The following is a 24504-nucleotide window of genomic DNA, read 5'->3' as shown; positions in this document are numbered from 1 at the left end:
AGCTGTCAGTCATATAGCGAGGGGCTGAAGCTCATTGGTTGAAATCGAATTGCTAGGTGGATGGCCAACGTGGGGGAAAATATAGTGACAGCTTCCAGCAAAGAAGTTGCTTCTAAACTAGTTATTTTGTGGCAAATTGAGGTGACAGTAATTTTTCTCATAGATACTTAGTAGTCACCAAAGTTCCAGAGCATGTCTTTAACCAGTACTATACATCTTACAGGGGCATAGCTGGGCTAGGCTACTACCAAAAAAGCTACATGTAGGGGTATGGTTGCAAAATTACAGTAACTTGTCCAAAATTCCCATGTTTTCTTTAATTCTAGTTGACGGATTCCTGATTTCCTGCTTATTGTAAGCTAAATGTTTTGATAACTTTCAAATGTAGTACCAGGTCCATGTAGAATAAAACACCCTTTACATTATATCATAGAAGCAGTGTTCTGCTAATATAACAACGTGTACCTTTCATGTTGTCATTCCCAGCCGATACAGATCCTGTGCCTATCGCCATTTTGTCTGGTGGTAATGGGGCTACCTTGTCAAACATGTCAGAGTGGTCATATACCTTCCTGTGTGGTGTCCCATATACAACAGGAGTCCCCTGATCCTGGTGCAGAATACACAGGGTTTCTCCCTCCCCATATTGACTGATACCATTCAATTCAATTATTTAAAAAAGACAATACAGGTAAAAGTTGTGTCTAGTAAAATGTTTATGCCGAGTGCCAGGTCTCTCCCCATTCAGAGACATCAGTATCAAGCCTGTCTGTCAGTCTGGACTCCATCACATCCCCTTGCAAGTCCCCAAGTGCTGGCCCAATACATGTTTCTGTGAACACATACACACATAGTCACTGTTCTATTACAGTACCAATGGCAGTGAAGATAGTACATATGTGTCAGATATTACCTATGATGAAGTTTGAACAAGTCAGACGAAACCTAATTCTGTTCTCCCCATCTACAACCATTGGTGAGCAGGCAAGAGGTGAGGCTGGAGGTGAGGTTTTGCCAGAGCCCCATTGATGGGCATAGAACTGTAGATTAGCTCCTGGCCCCTCATCAAAGATACTGGTCGGTCACACACAAACACACAGTGCACTGATGACATGATCAATGGTGATTAGCCTGGTGGAACCAACCTGATCTCACGTCATAAAATGTGATGTGAAATAGAATGGTGAACACAGCGATCAGGCTGGTTTCACCAGGCTACGTTATGCCTTGGATAAATCAAATCAAATTGTATTAGTCACATTCACGTGTTTAGCAGATGTTATTGCGGGTGTAGCGAAATGCTTGCAAATAGTTTGACATTATACGCATCTAAGAATAATATCAGTTTACATCAATTATGTTTCACAATTGGGTTATCAAACGCATCAAAGTAACGAAGAGGGTTACTTTCTGTATTTGTACAAATGATGAGCCTGTGAAATCTGTTGCAGAGGGAGACTGGCAACAACGGAGGAGGTGTCACAAGGGTACTTGTGTCGCATAACACTTTTATTCTGAGGTCTTGCCTGACAAGCTGTGAAAATAGCAAGTGAACGGTGAATTAAATGATTTTGAGGTCACTAAACCATTGCAATCACATTGCTGGACATGTTATGATACCCAACTTTACTTCTTCTGGCAGGTCCCGGCATCCGTTTATGGGGACCAAGGGATCAGTCTGGCACCCAGCTGTGCACTTTGTCTAACAGAACAACAGGGTCAACGATTGTCATCATCCTTCAATTATTAACATGGCTTGAGAAATAACGTAATATCCTTTGGAAGCTAATTCTATTCTTTACAGATGTAGACTGACTGGATCCAGATTGGATTAGCTTCAGGCAGTTGCTATGGCCCTGGGTTGGTTTGATGTTTGTTGCTGCTAGTTAGTACACTGTTGTAGTCAGTTATGAGTTAGCTAGTACCACAATAGCTGCATCCAATATTTATTTGTGACCTAGACATGGTTTGCACCTTGGAGGCTAATGTGACTGTTTCGTTTAAATGACACTAACTTAGAGTGGCATGGAAATATGATGGCATTGCTAAAGTAGGCAAGTAAATATTAGGAAACAAATTTGCCATATTATGATATCGTCAAATTTACTTTAGAGAGATGGCAATGTTGCCATTACTGTTACAGGCAAAGTTTGTCAAAAATAGCCGGCAATGCTAATGTTAGCCAGCTAAATACAGTGGTCCCCTCAAACTTAGTTAGCTGTCTAAAGTTATACTGCATCTAAAGTCAATCTGGTGACATCACAATCATGACAAATGTTTTTCTTACTAATTATGTGCCTTCTTTTGAAATGTTATCATGTTTCCAAGCCACATCCAAGTTTTATTGAGGTAGGGTAATGTTAGCCAGCTAGCTAGTTGGTAGCTAGCTAGCTATTGTCAGCTATGCTAGCAATGATAGTGATAATGATTCTCAAAATATACAGTGAATTTGGAAAGTATTCAGACCCCTTTACTTTTTACACATTTTATTCCGTTACAGCCTTATTCTAAAATCTATTAAATTGTTTTTTTGGAAGGTGAACCTTCACCCCAGTCTGAGGTCCTGAGGGCTCTGGAGAAGGTTTTCATCAAGGATCTCTCTGTACTTTGCTCCGTTCATCTCTCCCTCAATCCTGACTAGTCTCACAGTCTCTGCCGCTGAAAAACATCCCCACAGCATGATGCTGCCACCAACATGCTTCACCATAGGGATGGTGCCAGGTTTCTCTCCAGACATGACGCTTGGCATTCAGGCCAAAGAGTTCAATCTTGGTTTCATCGGACCAGAGCATCTTCTCATGGTCTCAGAGTCTTTAGGTGCCTTTTGGCAAACTCAAAGCGGGCTGTCTTGTGTCATTTACTGAGGAGTGGATTCCATCTGGCCAATACCATAAAGGCCCCATTGGTGGAGTGCTGCCTTCTGGAATGTTCTCCCATCTCCACATATAGGAACTCTGGAGCTATGTCAGAGTGACAATCGGGTTCTTGGTGACCTCCCTAACCAAGTCCCTTCTCCCTCAATTGCTCAGTTTGGCCAGGAGGCCAGCTCTAGGAAGAGTCTTGATGGTTCCAAACTTCTTCCATTTAAGAATGATGGAGGCCACTGTGTTCTTGGGGACCTTCAATGCTGTACCCTTCCCCAGATCTCAGAGCTCTACAGACAATTCCTTCGACTTCATCGCTTGGTTTTTGCTCTGACATACAGTGTCAACAGTGGGACCTTATATAGACAGGTGTGTGCCTTTCCAAATCATGTCCAATCAATTGAATTTACCACAGCTGGATTCCAATTAAGTTGTAGGAACGTCTCAAGGATGATCAATGGAAACAGGATGCAGCTGAGCTCAATTTCAAGTCTCATAGCATAGGGGCTGAATACCGATAAACAAAATCTACTCACCAGTTATTGTGGCCACTTTTTCAGGATCCAATCCTTATTTTTTCTCTGCATGTTCTCCCCTTTTAGCTTTGCCACCTAGAATTGTTCAAATTAAATAAGTTCAATGTGTCATAAATAATTCTCCAAAGTCATAATGACACAGCCAGATATTTTTATTTGAGTTAGGACTGAAGATAATGACTCTGGCTTAGCTGTACAATGCTACAAATAATACATACATAGATTTAGAATGGGTTTCCCAAACTCTGACCTGCCCCCCCCCCCCTCACTCACCAGTTATTGTGGCCACTTTTTCAGGATCCAATCCATCTTTTTTCTCTGCATCTTCTCCCCTTTTAGCTTTTAGCTTAGCTTTGCATCCTAGAATTTTATTTCTAGGCGGCAAAGCCGAAGAACACCATCCCAACCGTGAAGCATGGGGTGGCAGCATCATGTTGTGGGGGTGTTTTGCTGCAGGAGGGACTGGTGCACTTCACAAAATACAGTGCCTTGCGAAAGTATTCGGCCCCCTAGAACTTTTCGACCTTTTGCCACATTTCAGGCTTCAAACATAAAGATATAAAACTGTATTTTTTTGTGAAGAATCAACAACAAGTGGGACACAATTATGAAGTGGAACGAAATTTATTGGATATTTCAAACTTTTTTAACAAATAAAAAACTGAAAAATTGGCCGTGCAAAATTATTCAGCCCCTTTACTTTCAGTGCAGCAAACTCTCTCCAGAAGTTCAGTGAGGATCTCTGAATGATCCAATGTTGACCTAAATGACTAATGATGATAAATAGAATCCACCTGTGTGTAATCAAGTCTCTGTATAAATGCACCTGCTCTGTGATAGTCTCAGAGGTCCGTTTAAAGCGCAGAGAGCATCATGAAGAACAAGGAACACACCAGGCAGGTCCGAGATACTGTTGTGGAGAAGTTTAAAGCCGGATTTGGATACAAAAAGATTTCCCAAGCTTTAAACATCCCAAGGAGCACTGTGCAAGCGATAATATTGAAATGGAAGGAGTATCAGACCACTGCAAATCTACGAAGACCCGGCCGTCCCTCTAAACTTTCAGCTCATATAAGGAGAAGACTGATCAGAGATGCATCCAAGAGGCCCATGATCACTCTGGATGAACTGCAGAGATCTACAGCTGAGGTGGGAGACTCTGTCCATAGGACAACAATCAGTCGTATACTGCACAAATCTGGCCTTTATGGAAGAGTGGCAAGAAGAAAGCCATTTCTTAAAGATATCCATAAAAAGTGTCGTTTAAAGTTTGCCACTAGCCACCTGGGAGACACACCAAACATGTGGAAGAAGGTGCTCTGGTCAGATGACACCAAAATCAAACTTTTTGGCAACAATGCAAAACGTTATGTTTGGCGTAAAAGCAACACAGCTCATCACCCTGAACACATCATCCCCACTGTCAAACATGGTGGTGGCAGCATCATGGTTTGGGCCTGCTTTTCTTCAGCAGGGGCAGGGAAGATGGTTAAAATTGATGGGAAGATGGATGGAGCCAAATACAGGACAATTTTGGAAGAAAACCTGATGGAGTCTGCAAAAGACCTGAGACTGGGACAGAGAGATTTGTCTTCCAACAAGACAATGATCCAAAATATAAAGCAAAATCTACAATGGAATGGTTCACAAATAAACATATCCAGGTGTTAGAATGGCCAAGTCAAAGTCCAGACCTGAATCCAATCGAGAATCTGTGGAAAGAACTGAAAACTGCTGTTCACAAACGCTCTCCATCCAACCTCACTGAGCTCGAGCTGTTTTGCAAGGAGGAATGGGCAAAAATGTCAGTCTCTCGATGTGCAAAACTGATAGAGACATACCCCAAGCGACTTACAGCTGTAATCGCAGCAAAAGGTGGCGCTACAAAGTATTAACTTAAGGGGGCTGAATAATTTTGCACGCCCAATTTTTCAGTTTTTTATTTGTTAAAAAAGTTTGAAATATCCAATAAATTTCGTTCCACTTCATGATTGTGTCCCACTTGTTGTTGATTCTTCACAAAAAATTACAGTTTTATATCTTTATGTTTGAAGCCTGAAATGTGGCAAAAGTTCGAAAAGTTCAAGGGGGCCGAATACTTTCGCAAGGCACTGTAGATGGCATCATGAGGGAGGAAAATTATGTGGATATATTGAAACAACATCTCAAGACATCAGTCAGGAAGTTAAAGCTTGGTCGCAAATGTGTCTTCCAAATGGACAATGACCCCAAGCATACTTCCAAAGTTGTGGCAAAATGGCTTAAGGACAACAAAGTCAAGGTATTGGAGTGGCCATCACAAAGCCTTGACCTCAATCCCATAGAACATTTGTGGGCAGAACTGAAAAAGTGTGTGAGAGCAAGGAGGCCTACAAACCTGACTTAGTTACACCAGCTCTGTCAGGATGAATGGGCCAAAATTCACCTAACTTATTGTGGGAAGCTTGTGGAAGGCTACCCGAAACGTTTGACCCAAGTTAAACAATTTAAAGGCAATGCTACCAAATACTAATTGAGTGTATGTAAACTTCTGACCCACTGGGAATGTGATGAAAGAAATAAAAGCTGAAGTAAATCATTCTCTCTACTATTATTCTGACATTTCACATTCTTAAAACAAAGTGGTGATCCTAACCGACCCAAGACAGGGAATTTTTACTAGGATTAAATGTCAGGAATTGTGAAAAACTGAGTATAAATGTAGTTGGCTAAGGTGTATGTAAACTTCCGACTTCAACAGTAGGCCCTTTTCAAAGGGATTAGTTGGTTTTTAGGGGCAGTCGAAACAAGCAGAACTTCAGAAGTCTTCCCTCTTCCGCCTACTTCCCTCAGGCATCTAATATGACTGTAAACGGAGACACCTACAACAGAGACACTGAGTCATGTATCACTATGTAAATTGCAGGCCTCCTGCCATTAGGGGCTATTTTAGAGGCCTGTCCAGGAGCCCTGTTGAGTGTGATGGCTTTATTGTGTGTTAGGGTTGTTGTAACATCAGCGCATGTGGCCCGGAGAATGGAAACAGATGGCAGTAACATTATGTAAGGAGAGTGCTGAATGATGGCTGCCTCATATTTATGAGTGAGCCTGGGGCTCACTTTCAACCCTTCTTCTATTGCTAATGATCCCAAACTACAGTTCCCTCCCAAGGTGGCGTCTATAATGTGCCTGTGTGTCCTCTCCGAAGATATTACTGGACAGTGGACACACATGAGATGGGATACCGGACAGGACACACCATCTCTCTCAGTTCAATAAAGGAAGGAGATTCCTTTTCCCGTTAAGTGTTTCGACTTATACCCTTGAACGCGGTATGATGGATAATGACACCCTGCAGTATACAAAGTTGATCAAAGTTGAATTAATGAATCATCAAAGAAGACAGAGCACTACATACATGATAGGCATAACTGCAGTATACACACTATGCACCAAGGCATAATGAGCCAACCAAGGTGATTCAGTCATGTACCATTGAATGCCATTGGATTAAAAGGTTGATTCTCCTGCTTACCTTCCCCTGTTTGATCATGAACACATATAGGGTAATCTAATTATAGAATTCCACACAGTCAGAGAAATGAAAGTGCACCTTCCAACTCAAAGAACGGTAATGAGATTTGCATTAATTGAAAATATGACTGAATTGACTGAAGAGTTGTTGCCATTGCTTGTGATTGAGATCCTTGACATTTTGTTTTAAAGTCAAAAATCATACTTTTGTGTCACTTCTTCAGTCGTCCAACATTTTCTGTTGTTTAGGAAAGGGACGATTCTTCCGATTCCGCCAGGCTGCCTTGAGTCTGGTCTCCAACAAACAGTCTCTTCCACAAGAGGACCCAGATGCCGTCATGGTGGACTCCCCCTCCTCCTCGGTGGCTCTGACCAATTTCCAGTCGCCCCCGACCAAGGAAAACTGCAGCCCCACCAATGCCAAAGACACACGGGCCCTCATCAGCTCCAGCCACCACTCCTCTCAGGCCAGTTTGCATGGTCCCGGACCCCTGAGCCACTCCTCTCCCAAGCAGTACCCCTGGGAAAGGCTGTACCAGATGGAGGCGCACCAGTCCACCACCTGCCTGGGACACACCATCTCCAGAGGCAGCATCAGCGGGAGCAGCATGAGGCGAGCATCCTCCGTCCACGACATAGAAGGCTTCAGCAACTCCAAGAGCATGTTCAGGGACCGACACGCAAGTGAAGGTAAAGTAGGATAATGAAATGTCTAATGAAAGCCTTGTGGTACCTCGGTTTCGAATGGGGACAGAGCTATTGTCATCTTTGTGAATTGAGAGTGCTCCTGGCTCAATAATTGTGCATGATAGTATACTATTACAGATTTATGTCAGCATTATCTGCATCCACAGTACTATGTATTTCTCTCTTCTTCTCACCTATATAATGCTGCTTTTAGACAATGGTCGCTATATCAGAGGTAATGATGTGTTCTCTGACCATGCTTGATGTGCACTGGACTGTTTGAAGCATGTATCCTAATCAAGACAATTGCCCTCAATTAAGATTATTTCGCCCTGAAATTCTACGCTCAATGAAAGTGCTGCACTTGAGAATGTGTTGTGACTTAGACATTTAGGTGTGGTGACGCTTTTGTCATGTCAGCTTATTTTAAATGTCCTTTGATGATTGATCATCACCTCCTGAATGAAAGCCTGCTGCCTCAACTGATTGCTAATATTGCCATCCCCACCCAACACCTGCATGAAAGACAGCCATGCTCTGTCCGCTTCCCATGAATACTACTGCATGCTCTTTACTAGAGCTGTGCTATACTGTATTACCACCTCTCTCTCTATAGTCAATTCCTTTGGGTTTTCTTTACGTTCCAGGTCCGTTCAATCATTTCAAGTCCAGTTTGCTGGGCTCCACCTCGGAGTCCAACATCAACAAGTACAGCACCATCAACAAGATCCCGCTGATTGCGCTCAACTTCGCAGAGCGGAATAACGAAAATAAGGCACAATCTCCTCCGTCATCAGAAAACACTATCATAGCACCCAAGGTCAAGGACAGAACGCACAACGTCACTGAAAAAGTCACACAGGTGAGACAGTTGACGCCATTTGTATGGAAAGCACATTTGACCGTTGTGACATTTGTTGGTATAATCACATTAAAATATCTTTTTTCTTTTTTCGTACAACTTTCCTGTTACATCATGCAGAAAATAAGACATGTACCTAATGAATGCCTGGCACATTATCATTTTTGTTGCGCTAATGGCTGCTTGGTCATCCTCAATGAATTGAGGCTTGTGCTCTGTGGAAAAACAAGTCCAGCAGTGTAGTGTGTAGCAGAAAAGCTCTTCTACCTGTGCCTAGGACAACTAACTGCCGTACAGTGACTGTCGTCTCATTAATGTCAGTGTCAAACCTCAGCACAGTCTGTAGGATAGAAAACCAAGGTTTCCTGTAAACTCAGACCTTCTCTGACAGGCGAAAACAAAAGCACTCCTGACAATGACAATCTATAGAAGGGACAAGCCATTCTCACTCATACATACAGCCATCGTCCTACTGAACTCTCTATCTCTGTGTTGCTGTACCTGGAATTGGCCATTCAATGGGGGTTTTTCACATCAGTAGCTCGCGGGATGGATGCAATGAAGAATCCATAATTCTTCTTGTGGATGTGCTGAGGCAACATTAAACAAACCCTCTGTCCTCATCATTTCTCCTGCACTATCTATCAGCAGATAGGTATTTCCTTGAAGACTGTCACAGCTCATTAAGATCCAGAGGAGAGGAAAGCCACGTACTCACTGGCTGTTAGATTACAACATTGCTTGAATAACCATAATAAGCCATAGAGTCCAACCATGGAGAGAAGCTTACAGAGATGTTAAACAAGCTGTCGAACGTTGGACACTGTCTGTTGTATCTGTACCATTGTTACGAATCGAGCACTACAAATGTCTAAAAAAAAAGAGCACGAAGTAGTCTTTTCAAAAGATGTACAGCTAGGATACGTTACCTGATTAACCTCCTTCAATACTATCATACCATATCAAATTAATCAAAATCAATAGATGAATTTACTACCACTTACTGCCAGAATGTGGGACAGTAAGGCAGTGATCCTGTGGAACACATCTATATTGGAAGTCACATGATTCACATCCCAAGACAGGGGCGATTGTCATGTCTGACAATTGAGAGGAGAGGACTGCGCAGCACTTACTCTCAGGTTAGCTGAGTCAAGTGAGTTCAAAGCAGACTCTGGTTAAACTGTCAGATTAATATTTTGCCATTCCGACAAAAGTTTGACACTCATATCTACAGAGTAAAACTTTATTTCTATCAGAAACCTAGTTAATTAGTGCTCTTAGTGGTTGCTGTCCCCTCTTCTCTATCTGCTACTACAGGTACTGTCACTTGGTGCTGATGTCCTTCCAGAATACAAGCTCCAGACTCCACGCATGGACAGATTCACCATCCTCCACTACAGTCCCTTCAAAGCTATGTGGGACTGGCTCATCCTGCTGCTGGTCATCTATACAGCCATTCTTACTCCGTACTCTGCTGCTTTCCTACTCAATGACCGCGAGGAGCAAATGAGGCGCGAGTGTGGATACTCCTGCAATCCCCTGAACGTGGTGGATTTCATGGTGGACATCATGTTCATCGTTGACATTGTTATCAACTTCCGGACCACCTATGTGAATCTGAACGAGGAAGTGGTCAGCCAACCAGGGAAGATCGCCATTCAATACTTCAAAGGCTGGTTCCTTATAGACATGGTGGCTGCGATCCCCTTTGACCTGCTTATCTTCGGTTCAGGATCAGATGAAGTAAGTCATCCCTAATGCATGTCTTTCCCTGTGTTTTTCTCTCTGGGTGGTTTATTGCATATCACTTTAGCAGTGTTCCCATTCTTTTCCTATTTACTAAGCTCAGTTTTATGGGCTACTACTTAAAGCCTGCATTTCTCTGTCTCGTCTCTGAAAGGATTACTGTATTAAATTGCATGTTGCCTTTTTTTTCTTCTGAATGGCCGTCATTTCAAAATCCATTTACGTGGATTAATGGCTTACAAATGGCAATCAATGATGCATTTAAATGAGGGGAGAGTCAGCAGCGCTGTGTGCACAGCTTACATGCAGATGTGAAAGGCCCATTGGACAGGCAGGCTGGCTTGTTTATTTATGAGGGAATATCCCTTCAGGGTCTGGAGCCACTTCAGCGCTTTATCATGCTTTGTTGGCACACCAGAACATGAGAGACAGCTCGTGCTTATAAAGCATAATCACCTATTCTACTGCTGCTGAGTCAGACTGAATATTGACAACAAACCAAAATAAAAACCAGTGTAATAAACCAAAACCGTTCGATGTTAAATGTACCCCCATTGTCTTCGATCTATGCCACCAAGGTTTGTCTCCAATTTTTTACCTTAAAATATTTTTTTTATGTATGTTTTGGATGAAGTTGAAACAGGATCTTTAGTACAGTAGAGCTACAGGTGATTTGAGGGTAATTGTTGACCATTTATATTAGTTTATTTATTGACCAACTGCAACCAGGTGTAGGGAGCTATTTTGTCACAACCTGCAAGTGTTCATGGGTTCACATATTTGCCCTTTCAAAGCACAGTTTTTTGTCTAAGACAATAATGATCAGGGAGATTTGTAACCAAGCCAGCAGGCTCCCGCGCTGCGTTTAAGTTCTCCGCCATGCTTCAGTTGCTTATACCCTGCTGGCTGCACATGCTGCACAACACACTATACATAACATAGTATTGTTTTTTATTCCACTGTAGGTATTCCAGTAATATTTTTTGTAGACTTGAGACTATGCAATGTATTTTTATATGTATTATTATGTAGGAAATTGTAGTAGTATGCTCTCCAAAAAAAAAGGAATAATACACTGACCGTTGTTTCCTTTTAACTAAATTAGTAATTCATTTTTTATTAATATTACATGCATATTTTTGTACTTGTACTTAGTAACAAGCTTTTGCATCCCCTGAATAGTTTTATTGAGGAGGCTATTTTCTATTGGTAAAGGATCTGTAATGCTATTATAAGCCCTAGCTATGTGGAGCTAGATCAAACAGCTAAATGGGGCCAGGCAGGGATATGTACATGAGCACAGTGCTAGAAAGACATGCTGTACATGTGCAGTATGTTCCTCAGCCGAGAACTGCTACAGAAAGCATCAAAGAATGTCCAGACTTAAAGCTGCTCATTCAATGATTCAATTTGATCTGTTTCACATAATTGCAGCATCACCGCAGCTTCAACAATGACATTTCTACCCATTCAACAAACATACATTCCCACAGCCACATACCAAAGTCTCATCCACACATACAGTGGGGTCCATAATTATTGGCACCCTTGATAAAGATTAGGAAAGAATACTATACAATCCAAATCAAATACTGAGCTGTGTTGTATTCTAAAAATATATATATTGTTTAACAAGTACTGTAGGTATGAGGTACTTTTCTGCATATGCTTCTGTTTTTCAACACCAAACCCACCACTGATGTGCTTGGCCAAAGAGCTCTATTTACATGTGATCTGACCATCGCACCAGGTTCCAATCAAAATGTCAATGCCGCTTATCAAACTCCAGGCATTGCTACTGTATGGTCAGATAACATGACAATACAGCTAGCTCTTTGGCCATGCACACCACTGGTGGGTTTGGTGTTGAAAACCAGAAGCATATGCAGAAAAGTACCTCATACCTATGGTAAAATATGATGGTAGATTTTTTATGTTATGAGGCTATTTTGCTTCCACTGGTCCTGGGGCTGTTGTTAAAGGAGAATTTAGCTTTTTTACAACCAAATCAACATTTTTGATATAAATGGCATATTATAGAAAGGTCCAGACACCTTTTTTTCTCAATTTCACTTGTGTCTGAGAAACTTACCCCAACAAGCATTTCACTTCTTCATCTTCGTTGTGCAGCATGTACTGTACGGGGGCTCTTCCATTTAAAAAAAATATTTTTGGCCTTCCTGTGACATCGGGTGCTGTAGGTGTCATGGAGGGCAGGTAGTTCGCACCCGGTGATGAGTTGTGCAGACCGCACCACCCTCTGGAGAGCCTTGTGGTTGAGGGCGGTGCAGTTGCCATACCAGGCTGTGATGCAGCCCGGCAGGACGCTCTTGATTGTGCATCTGTAAAAGTTTGTCAGGGTTTTGGGTGACAAGGCAAATTTCTTCAGCCTCCTGAGGTTGAAGAGGCGCTATGTATATTGCCTTGCTATTGTTATTTTATTGCTGCTCTTTAATTATTTGTTACTTTTACTTCTTATTCTTTTTTCTTTTTTTGCTTTGTTGGTTAAGGGCTTGTAGTAAGCATTTCACTGTAAAGTCTACACCTGCGCATGTGACAAATACAATTTGATTTGTTTTGATTTCAGTAATGTGATGCAGGTCTTTAGATGGTATACACATGAAATTGTGTCATTCCAAACTTTATCTGCAACGTTATATACCATTTTGTTGTGACTTGAGCGATACCTCTCTGTCCATTCTAGTTGCAGGCTACATAGAGAATGGAACAGCTGGGGTAAACAAGTGAAATCAAGTGAAATCTCAAAAAAAGTGTCTGGACCATTCTATAACATCCCATTTACATAAAACATTTAGATTTGGTTGTAAAAACACAAACTTATCCTTTAGGTCAGGACTGCCCAACCCCCTTCCTAGAGATCTACTGTCCTGTATGTTTTCAATCCAACTCTAATTTAGTGTATCTGACTCAGCTAGTTAAGGTCTTGTTGAGCAGCTAATTAGTAGAATCAGTTGTGTTACATTAGGGTTGGACTGAAAACCCACAGGATGGTAGATCTCCAGGAAAAGGGTTGGGCAGTCCTGCTTTAGGTCAACGGCATCATGAACTTTATCAAGTACAAGGACATTTTTGCCCAAAACTTCGTTGCCTCTGCCAGGAGGCTGACACTTGCCTGCAAGTGGATCTTCCAGCAGACAATAACCCCAAGCGCTAATCAAAATCCAAAAAGAAATTGTTAATTGACCACAAAGTCAACAATTTGAAATAGTTATCTCAGTCTCCGGACTTTAACACCATTGAAAACCTGTGGTTTGAATTGAAGGGTGTACTCCATGAGTGCAAACAAAGGACATCCAGGATCTGGAAAGATTATGTATGGAGGGAATAAAAAATAATAATTGAAGCATAAAATATCAACTCAGCAAAAAAAGAAACGTTCCTTTTTCAGGACCCTGTCTTTCGAAGATAATTTGTAAAAATCCAAATAACTTCATTCATAACTTCCAAATATCTTCATTGTTAAGGGTTTAAACACAGTTTCCATTTAATGAACATGCACCTGTGGAACGGTCGTTAAGACACAAACAGCTTACAGGTGGTAGGCAATTAAGGTCACAGTTATGAAAACTTAGGACACTAAGAGGCCTTTCTACTTACTCTGAAAAACACCAAAAGAAAGATGCCCAGGGTCCCTGCTCATCTGCATGAATGTGCCTTAGGAATGCTGCAAAGAGGCATGAGGACTGCAGATGTGGCCAGGGCAATAAATTGCAATGTCCGTACTGTGAGACGCCTAAGACAGCGCTACAGGGAGACAGGAAGGACAGCTGATCGTCTTCACAGTGGCAGACCACGCGTAACAACACCTGCACAGGATCGGTACATCCGAACATCACACCTGCGGGACAGGTACAGGATGGTACCAACAACTGCCGGAGTTACACCAGAAACACACAATCCCTCCATCACTGCTCAGACTGTCCGCAATAGGTTGCGAGAGGCTGGACTGAGGGCTTGTAGGCCTGTTGTAAGGCAGGTCCTCACCATACATCACCGGCAACAATGTCGCCAATGGGCTGGACCAGACAGGACTGGCAAAAAGTGCTCTTCGATGACGAGTCGCGGTTTTGTCTCACCAGGGGTGATGGTCGGATTCGCGTTTATCGTCGAAGGAATGAGCGTTACACCGAGGCCTGTACTCTGGAGCGGGATCGATTTGGAGGTGGAGGGGTCCGTCATGGTCTGGGGAGGTGTGTCACAGCATCATCGGACTGAGCTTGTTGTCATTTCAGGCAATCTCAACGCTGTGCATTACAGGGAAGACATCCACCTCCCTCATGTGGTACCCTTCCTGAAGGCTCATCTTGACTTGACCCTCCAGCATGACAATGCCACCAGCCATACTGCTCGTTCTGTGCGTGATTTCCTGCAAGACAGGAATGTCAGTGTTCTGCCATGGCTAGCAAAGAGCCCGGATCTCAATCCCATTGAGCACATCTGGGACCTGTTGGATCGGAGGGTGAGGGCTAGGGCCATTCCCTCCCAGAAATGTCCGGGAACTTACAGATATCTTGGTGGAAGAGTGGGGTAACATCTCACAGCAAGAACTGGCAAATCTGGTGCAGTCCATGAGGAGGAGATGCACTGCAGTACTTAATGCAGCTGGTGGCCACACCAGATACTGACTGTTACTTTTGATTTTGACCTCCCCCCCTTTGTTCAGGGACACATTATTCCATTTCTGTTAGTCACATGTCTGTGGAACTTGTTCAGTTTATGTCTCAGTTGTTGAATCTTGATGTGTTCATACAAATATTTACACATGTTAAGTTTGCTGAAAATAAACGCAGTTGACAGTAAGAGGACGTTTCTTTTTTTGCTGAGTTTAGCTCAGTATTTGTATTATTTATTTTGTACAGTCTTTTTTGCTAATCTTTATTCATGTGGAACTGACAGCATTTTAGCAACGTGACATCTTATTAAGATCTGTTCATAAACACCCTCAGGAAGAATATGGTCATTTTCACATTTTCATAAATTCTTAGAATGTTTGGGAATTACGTATACCAAAGCATTTGTGAATATTCTATAACAATATAGAGTGGGAATGAGGCCGTGCATTTGGACAATCAATAGACATTGCAGTAAAGAAAACGTAATAAAAACGTCTGTCTCGTCCAGGACTGGATTCTACACAGACCGGTGCGCCATAGTCAATCAGAGCTACAGTAGGCCTTTATGCAAACAAGCCATTTGCCACACTGGCCTGCCATCATATACTTTAAACTGGACTGTGTGTTTACAGGCAGTTGCAACAGCACGACTTTAGATCATTAGAACGCATTAGCCAAAAGCCACAAAATACACCTGAATGGATTTCTGAAAATATGTACAGTAAATACCGCGGGAGTCCTCTTACATCTGGGAACTTTACAGTCCTTTTTTATCAAACAACCATTAATATGTAGGCTGTATTAATGTATCTCTCTCTCAGTTATGCACATCAACAACTAATGCTAGCCAGAGCAAGATGAGCTACAATCTAACGAAGGAACATTAGATATAACCTTCACAAAAATGTTCAGCTAGTTGGCAGTCAAAATTGCATTGATACACAACGGGTAATGGTATCCTGCTTGTCCTTCTGCAGCTGTAGCCTACTCGTCCTTTTGCTTATCCCAAGCAAGCACCCAAGCTAACTGGCTAAAGTTGGCTAGCTTGCTAGCTAGCTACTTACAGACACAAATGAGAGAACACTTCACTCTGACCATTTTACTCACCCTAGCAAAGGTGGTTAGGCTGTTTACATGTTATCTAGAGCGTTCATTACTAACAATTACATTTTTTTGCCTACGTTTACTTATACCAGTCATATTCAGCGGGTGTTGCTCATTTTTAAATTCATCAGTTATTCTGCACTCTGGCACACTCAGACAAGAGTACTCTGAAGTCGGAGTAGATAGCCAGTGAATTTGCGAACGCAAGAGATATGCTGACTGTATAACAGTCGTTCAAATTCTTTCTAGCTAACCAAATGACACCTGCAACTCTAGCTGTGTATAGCCACCAAAAAACAATATCAGGGGAAAACATCAATCACCTGCTCCTCCAATGACATGACATCCTCCTAGCAGATAGCTAGTTATCTACTGTAGCTAACGTTAGGCTCTGTGTCTTTAGCTTGCTACATAAATAGATACGCTAACCTATTAGCCACGTTATGACTGACTTGTGATCATTGCCCTTGTTAGTTTGATTGTATTGACATTCCCAGAGTTAGTTACATTTGTCCGTTTTTGTCCTAAATATTGAATCATGTAAACTGAAACGGTGCATCCCGAATGGATGCAGCAAACAATGTACCAGGCCAGCTGTGAAGGTTGCCACGGTTATTTCTCTGCTGACTAGGCGGGCATTGGAATGGGCTACAGCCATCTGGGTGAGAGGAGAGGAGGAGTTTGAGTCTTATGAGGGGTTCATGGCTCTGTTTAAATATATTTTCGATCATCCCTCGGAGGGCAGAGGGAGGTCAGCGTCTGCTTCAGCTCCAGCAGGGGAATCAGACGGCTGCTGAGTATGCGCTTACCTTCCGGACAGTAGCAGCTTCCAGTGAATGGAATGAGCCGGCGCTCAGCACATTATTTAGAAGAGGTCTGCGGGAGGAGGTCCAGATGAAACTGGCCTGCCGAGATGACAACCTCACCCTGGACGCACTCATTGCAATGGCCATCCATCTGGATAACCTACTCCGGGAGCGTCGGCATCTTCATCGCTTCTCTCCCTCCTTCAGCGAGTGTTCGGAATCAGAGCCTGAACCCATGGAGGTAGGGGTCACATGCCTTCCAGTGGCGGACGACTCAGACGGATACAGCTGGGGCTCTGTCTGTACTGTGGCCAGGGAGGGCCCAAGCGCCAGCGGTGGGAGGTATACTCCAAGACCTGCGCAACCTCTCTCCCTCCATATCGCCATTGATATGCCATTGACCTGTTTTCCGGTGCTACACCTCCGCGCAGACGCATCTACCCTCTGTCAGGGGCTGAGACCCATGCCATGGAGGAATACAATTAATCTCCCTGGGCACCTAGTCAACAGCCAGTGGAATCACGTGGCGCGAAATACAAATACCTCATAAATGCTATAACTTCAATTTCTCAAACATATTACTATTTTACACCATTTTAAAGACAAGACTCTCATTAATCTAACCACACTGTCCTATTTCAAAAAAGCTTTACAGCGAAAGCAAAACATTAGATTATGTCAGGAGAGTACCCTGCCAAAAATAATCACACAGCCATTTTCAAAGCAAGCATATATGTCACAAAAACCAAAACCACAGCTAAATGCAGCACTAACCTTTGATGATCTTCATCAGATGACACTCCTAGGACATTGTGTTATACAATACATGCATGTTTTATTCAATCAAGTTCATATTTATATCAAAAACCAGCTTTTTACATTTGCATGTGATGTTCAGAACTAGCATACACACCGCAAACTTCAGCAGAGATGCTGTATTTTTGATAGAGATGCCCTAGAAGGATAACAAATTGTCAGACAGGGCACTTCCTGTATGGAATCTTCTCAGGTTTTGGCCTGCCATATGAGTTCTGTTATACTCACAGACACCATTCAAACAGTTCTAGAAACTTTAGAGTGTTTTCTATCCAAATCTACTAATTATATGCATATTCTCGTTTCTGGGCAAGAGTAGTAACCAGTTTAAATCGGGTACGTTTTTTATCCGGCTGTGCAAATACTGCCCCCTAGCCCCAACAGGTTAAGAGGCGCTCCAACATGGTTTCATCCGCAGGTCCACATCCCCTGCGTCGGCTGGTTTCTTCTTCGTGGCCAAGAAGGTGAGAGGATTACTCCCTTGTATCGATTACCGTGGACTCAATCACATCACCATGAAGTATCGTACCCTCTCCCATTGGTGCCATCGAGCAGCTCCGCGGGGCCCGGTACTTCACCAAACTGGACCTTCGGAGTGCCTACAATCTCATTCGCATCCGGGAGGGGATGAGTGGAAGACGGCGTTCAGCACGATGTCTGGTCACTACAACTACTTGGTTATGCCCTTTAGCTTAGCCAATGCTCCGTCAGTGTTCCAGGCATTTGTCAATGAGGTGTTTAGGGACACGGGGGGGACGTCAGGTGACTGTTTACATTGATGACATCCTGATCTTCTCGACCAACCTGGAAGATCACATCACTCACGTTCGAGCAGTCCTGGAATGCCTCTTGGCTAACCACCTGTTCGTCAAGGCAGAGAAGTGCCAATTCCACCAGAGGGCTGTCTCCTCCTTGGGCTACCAAATCAGCCCGCGGGGAGTGAGGATGTAGGACAAGAAGGTAGATGCGGTAAGGTCATGGCCAGTTCCAACCACCAGGGGGTTACAATGGTTTTTGGGGTTTGCCAACTTTTACCGCCGCATCATCAGGAATTTCAGCGCCGTCACCGCCCCTCTCACCTCCCTCCTCAAGGTTGGGTTGGCCTCCAGCAGCTGATGAGGCCTTTCGTCTCCTCAAGGGGCGTTTCACCTCCGCCCCCTTGCTGAAACACAGATCCCATGCTACCTTTTGTTTGAGGTAGACTCATCGGAGTTGGGTGTGGGAGCAGTTTTGTCACAAAGACAGGGGGACCCATTAAAATTGTTTCCTTGTGCTTTCTTCTCCAAGAATCTGTCCCCCACAGAGAAGAATTACGACGTTAGCCATCGGGAGCTCTTGGCGGTGAAGTTGGCACTAGAGGACTGGAGACACTGGCTGGAGGGCGCCAAGGAACCATTCGTCATCCTCACCGACCATCGGAACCTTGTGTACATACGGACAGCGAGGAGAATTGAATCCGCACCAAGCCAGGTGGGCCCTCTTCTTCACCAGGTTCGACTTCACGGTGACCTATTGCCCAGGCTCAAAGAACCTCATGGCCGATGCCCTGTCCCGTATCTACAATTCGGAGAGGGTTCTGTCCAGAAGGCACCCATAATCCCATCCTCCCAAATCGTGGGTCCAGTGGTTTGGGACGTAGATGTGGACATTCGCCAGGCTCTAGAGAGGGAGCACGGACCCAGAAATGTTCCTCCCATGCGCATCTACGTTTCCACAGGGATAAGGGATCAGCTGTTGACCTGGGCACACAGCTGTTGTCGCTGGATATCCAGGTATTTCTTGCACCATCCATTCCCTCACTGAGAAACACTGGTGGCCCACCTTGGTGCAGGATGTTACACGGTATGTCAACTCCTGTTCCGTGTGTGCTCAAACCAAGGCCCCCCGGAATGCTCCAGCAGGGAAGCTCCTGCCGCTTCCCGTGCCTCAGTGACCATGGATTCCTGTCCATTGCCAGAAGGAACAGGCAGACCGTCACCGCAGTGAGACCCCTGTGTTCCATCCTGGGGATCGCGTCTGGCTCTCTACCAGGAACCTCCCGCTCTGCCTGCCCTGCAAGATACTGAGCCCCCAGGTTGTGGGGCCGTTCAAGGTTCTCTGGAGGGTGACATACAGGATACAATTACCCAGTCACTACCGTATCTCATCCTCTTAACATGTCTCCCTTCTCAGGCCAGTGGTTCCTGGTCCCCTAGCTGATGCTGTCCCCCACACCTCCTGGACATCGAGGGGGGGCCGGCGTACGCTGTCAGATCCCTATTGGACTCCTGACGTTGTGGGGGTCGGCTCCAGTTTCTGGTGGACTGGGTGAGGTATGGCCCAGAGGAGCTGTGTTGGGTTCCGGTGGAGGACATTCTGGACCCCAACATCATACGTGATTTCCACCTTCGCCAACCGGACCAACCCGCTCCTCGTCCTCGGGGTCGTCCCCCTGGTCGGCGTCGTCCTACGGCTGGAGCCGCACGTCAGAGGGGAGGGGGTTACGTCACGTCTGCTCCTCCCCTCTGGCATACGATGTCGCCAGAGTACTAACCACCGGTCCAGGATTCATCATTACGCGCACCTGTTACTCATTATAATTCACACCTGATTCACATTACCTTCATCATTTCCTCCCCTTTATATGTCACTCTCCCATGTTCACTCACCAGTTGGTATTGTTCTTGTGTATCGGCGTTCTGCCTTATGTTAGTGTCGTGTTCTTGGTTTTGTTAAAACATTGCAGCTGCTTCTGACTCACCACCCCATCATTACAGTACGTCATGGAATGCTGAATCAAATGGAACCAATTTTTAAAACCTCTTATAAAGTCAGTTTTGTAGCAAAAACTGGGAATTTTATCTTTTTGACTGATATGTCTGTTAAATATCTGCAATGTAGTTAAAATGCTGTCATTTCCACTTTAAGGGTGCCAATAATTATGGACCCCACTGTACATTAGAACCACTGTCAGTGTTATCAATTACGGACCCTCTAAAAATAATGAATGGCAGCCAGGGTCATATTAATTGTCAAGTAAATAAATTCTCTCCCTAAAGAGGACGATTGTGTAAGTGTAGCCATTGCTGATGAGAGAGCAAGCAGCAACCTCCCTAGGTATCGTTCATTGTGTTACCTTCCTCCCACCCAGACTTCAATAAAGCAGGATTCATCTGCCGGCTGCTTGTATCACAGCTCCCTGTTAATTTGCCCTTGACCAGAGAGTCAAGTTACATTGAAAGTCGCCAAGATTAAGTCTTTGAATTATACTGTTGAGAGGAGTGCAGAGAAAGCTCATTACTGTTGAAATAGTGAATTTGACTATTTTTCCAGCCTTTTTTAAAGCAGAGGTGAAAGCTAACTTTGGTAAAACATCTGTCGGACTGAAGTATATTTTTATGCAGCTGTGTGATATTAATATACTGTAAGTTAGTGCACACTTTGCATATAATAAAATACAGTAAATACATTGAGTATACATTTACATTTTAGTCATTTAGCAGATGCTCTTATCCAGAGCGACTTACAGTAGTGAATGCATACATTTCATACATTCTTTTTTTTCTGTACTGGTCCCCCGTGGGAATCGAACCCACAACCCTGGCATTGCAAACACCATGCTCTACCAACTGAGCCACACTAGGAACACCTTTCTAATATTGAGTGGCACCCCACCTCTACAAGATGTCGAAAGCGTTCCACAGGGATGCTGGCCCATGTTGACTCCAATGCTTCCCACAGTTGTATAAAGTTGGTTGGGTGTCATTGGGTGGTGGACCATTCTTGATACACATGGGAAACGGTTGAGCATGAAAACCCAGCAGCATTGCAGTTCTTGACACAAACCGTTGCGCCTGGCACTTACTACCATACCCCGTTCAAAGGCACATATTTTGTCTTCCCCATCCATGTGTCAATTGTCTCAAGGCTTAAAATTCCTTCTTTAACCTGTCTCCTCCCCTTCATCTACACGGATTAAAGTGGATTTAATAAGTGACATCAATAAGGGACCATAGCTTTCACCTGGATTCACCTGGTCAGTCTATGTCATGGAAAGAGAAGGTGTTCTTAATGTTTTTTACACTCAGTATTTATTTGGTAAAAGGTGGAACATATTTCACAATGTCTGATCATGTCTCTTGAAGTGCTTGTTAAATATGCACCATATGTTTTGTCTCTTTAGACCACCACTCTGATTGGCCTGTTAAAGACAGCCCGACTGCTGCGATTGGTGCGTGTGGCCAGGAAACTGGATCGTTACTCTGAATATGGAGCTGCTGTGCTAATGCTACTCATGTGCATCTTTGCACTTATTGCTCACTGGCTAGCCTGCATATGGTACGCCATTGGCAATGTGGAGAAGCCGTACCTGGAGCACAAGATTGGTTGGCTCGACAATCTGGGGGTGTCCATTGGCAAGAGGTATAACTACAGTGACCCTAGTTCTGGGCCCTCCATCAAGGACAAATATGTCACAGCACTTTACTTCACGTTCAGCAGTCTAACCAGCGTGGGCTTTGGGAATGTCTCCCCAAATACCAACTCAGAAAAGATCTTCTCCATCTGTGTCATGCTGATAGGCTGTGAGTCTGAACTATTCATTGTGTATCTTTTGTCCTTAAATTGACAAGATTCATTGTACAAATCAATGCCTATTATGAAAACAGTAAATAATTGTGACTTACCCCTGCCTTTACATATGTCTGTGTTGTGCAGCCCTCATGTATGCCAGCATCTTCGGTAACGTCTCAGCCATCATCCAGCGGCTGTACTCTGGCACAGCAAGATACCACACCCAGATGCTCCGGGTTCGAGAGTTCATCCGCTTCCATCAGATCCCCAACCCGCTAAAGCAGAGACTGGAGGAGTACTTCCAACACTCCTGGACCTACACCAACGGCATCGACATGAACACGGTGAACAACAGAACCTCAAATCAGCATACCAACATAGTTAAATCCTCTTTCTTGCCAATGTGATCCTCATGCAAAATGCTTAAAAAAAATACGTTTCTTTTTTTTATTTCTGCTTGCCGATTGGAATAACATCTACGCTGGTAAGAGCAGGAGGTACATATTATGTGAAAGTATGAACTGTACCCATTTCCATCTTCGCTTAATTGCTTGACATTTTTGTTTGGCTTTCAAAACATATTATAATATTTGGCTCTCAAAACATCTCATAATAGCCTATCATGTGTAGACAGACGACAAATCAACAACACCATAAAGCATAATCATCGTCATTGTCATCGTCACCACATTTCTTTTCAGTTTTTGAGTGATGTGTTTCAGTTTCCATACCATCTCCTGTGTTCTGTGTGCCAACACTGAGCTTCCACATGCATGCCGGATTCTAATTACAAGACTGCTTTGCGCTGAGGTAAAGGGCATATGTCACAGGTTGGCTTGCATGTGGCTGCATGAGCTTGCTAAAAGGATATAGTAGTGCTTTCTCCTTTTAAAAATCGAATAGAATTTTGTTTGTCACATGCTTCGTCAACAACAGACGAAGAGTGAAATGCTTACTTATGGCCCCTTCCCAACAAAGCAGAGTAAGAAAATAGAGAAATAATAGAAAAGTAAAACACATAATAATAAATACACAATGGGTAATGATAACTTGGCAATATACATGGGGTACCAGTACCGAGTCGATGTGCAGGGGTACGTGGTAATTGAGGTAGATATGTACATATACTGTAACTAGGAATAAAGTAACAGATAATTAACAGTAGCAGCAGCGTATGTGATGAGTAAAAAAAAATTGTGCAAAAAGGCTCAATGCAGATAGTCCGGGTAAATATTTGGTTAACTATTTAACTAACTAACCAGAATATTTACACCCTAAAAACTGCTCATTCGGATTAGAAATGCAATATATGTTTACCAGTAGATTATATTTCTCTGTCATCTCTCTGTTGAAACCACTCGATCCGTCTATGGGAAGTGGTTCGATGTAAGTCTCTGGTTGTCCACTAGAGGTCACAATGTCCTTCTTAGTTGTAGGCTTTTTCTGTCTTGGAGTGTTCGTTAGAATAGATACCTCAGGTGGTGAGAGGGATCTGTTCTTCCCTCTCATCTTTGGTCAAATGTCCTAGACTACTTTACGTACACAGGTGCAGACTGTGAATGTTTGGTCTAGTCTTTAACTTCTTCACTCGATAAGAGTTTCAGAGGGTCTTACCATTTTCAGCCGTGTAGCCACCGCTCCACACTGTCTGGTCTTGTAGTTTTAACCATTTCAACGTATGGGCCACGACCTCACGTTCTCTGGTCTAATATACATTTCATTAGTGAGTCCTTTTAAGCACTCTGGTCTTGGAGGGTGTTCCGTCATGTTGACACGAACTCTGAGCTCACTTGTGCCCAGTCAGTAGCCATGCCCAAGTTTGCATGAAACACAATTCTCATTTAGAAGGCTAAAATCACATTGTTATCTTCACAACAGTATTCTCATATTTTTTTATCATATAATTTTTACAACATTTAGATGTAAACTTGATATATACAGTGTGAAAGCTCTTAAAGTTACAATGTTTCTGTTATAACGTCTTTCTAATCCTTTTTATGACATCACAAAATGGACATTCATTTTCCATATTCCATCTCTCATCATTCCCAACATTCAGATGTTGAAATGTATTGTCCCAGTGTCCATTGTTTTATGTTGTATTTTTGGGCGGCAAACTCTTCATAAGACACAAAGACATTCCAATCACCCAACCTAGAAACCAAAAGGAGTCAGTCTGCTGCATTACAATTTACGATTGACGTGAGGTGTCATAAAACCCCCACATCAATCCCTTCCCCCCCTCTCTGCGGGAGAGAGAGCTCTGTAGAGCTGATCCACTGTAACCGGATTGTCGGATCCTCACAGGAGAGTCATGACAAGAGATTGTGTCATCTGTGGATCTGTTGGGGCAGTATGAAAATTGGAGTGGGTCCAGGGTGT

General features: G+C 43.5%; 1 protein-coding gene across 1 annotated transcript in view; it reads left to right on the top strand.

Annotated features, from left to right (window-relative positions):
* LOC106586190 (voltage-gated inwardly rectifying potassium channel KCNH7) overlaps nucleotides 1-24504 on the top strand; it is a 116367-nt gene that overhangs the window by 35105 nt on the left and 56758 nt on the right. Inside the window, exons 4-8 of the mRNA XM_082968906.1 lie at nucleotides 7163-7603; nucleotides 8248-8462; nucleotides 9783-10208; nucleotides 21734-22133; nucleotides 22267-22466. Coding sequence (XP_082825032.1) covers nucleotides 7163-7603; nucleotides 8248-8462; nucleotides 9783-10208; nucleotides 21734-22133; nucleotides 22267-22466 — 1682 coding nt within the window. The remainder of the gene's footprint in view (nucleotides 1-7162; nucleotides 7604-8247; nucleotides 8463-9782; nucleotides 10209-21733; nucleotides 22134-22266; nucleotides 22467-24504) is intronic.

Source organism: Salmo salar, chromosome 25 (assembly GCF_965601325.2).
Source record: "Salmo salar chromosome 25, fSalSal1, whole genome shotgun sequence".
NCBI classification, from domain to species: Eukaryota; Metazoa; Chordata; class Actinopteri; order Salmoniformes; family Salmonidae; genus Salmo; species Salmo salar.
This window is presented reverse-complemented; position numbering and strand designations above follow the sequence as displayed.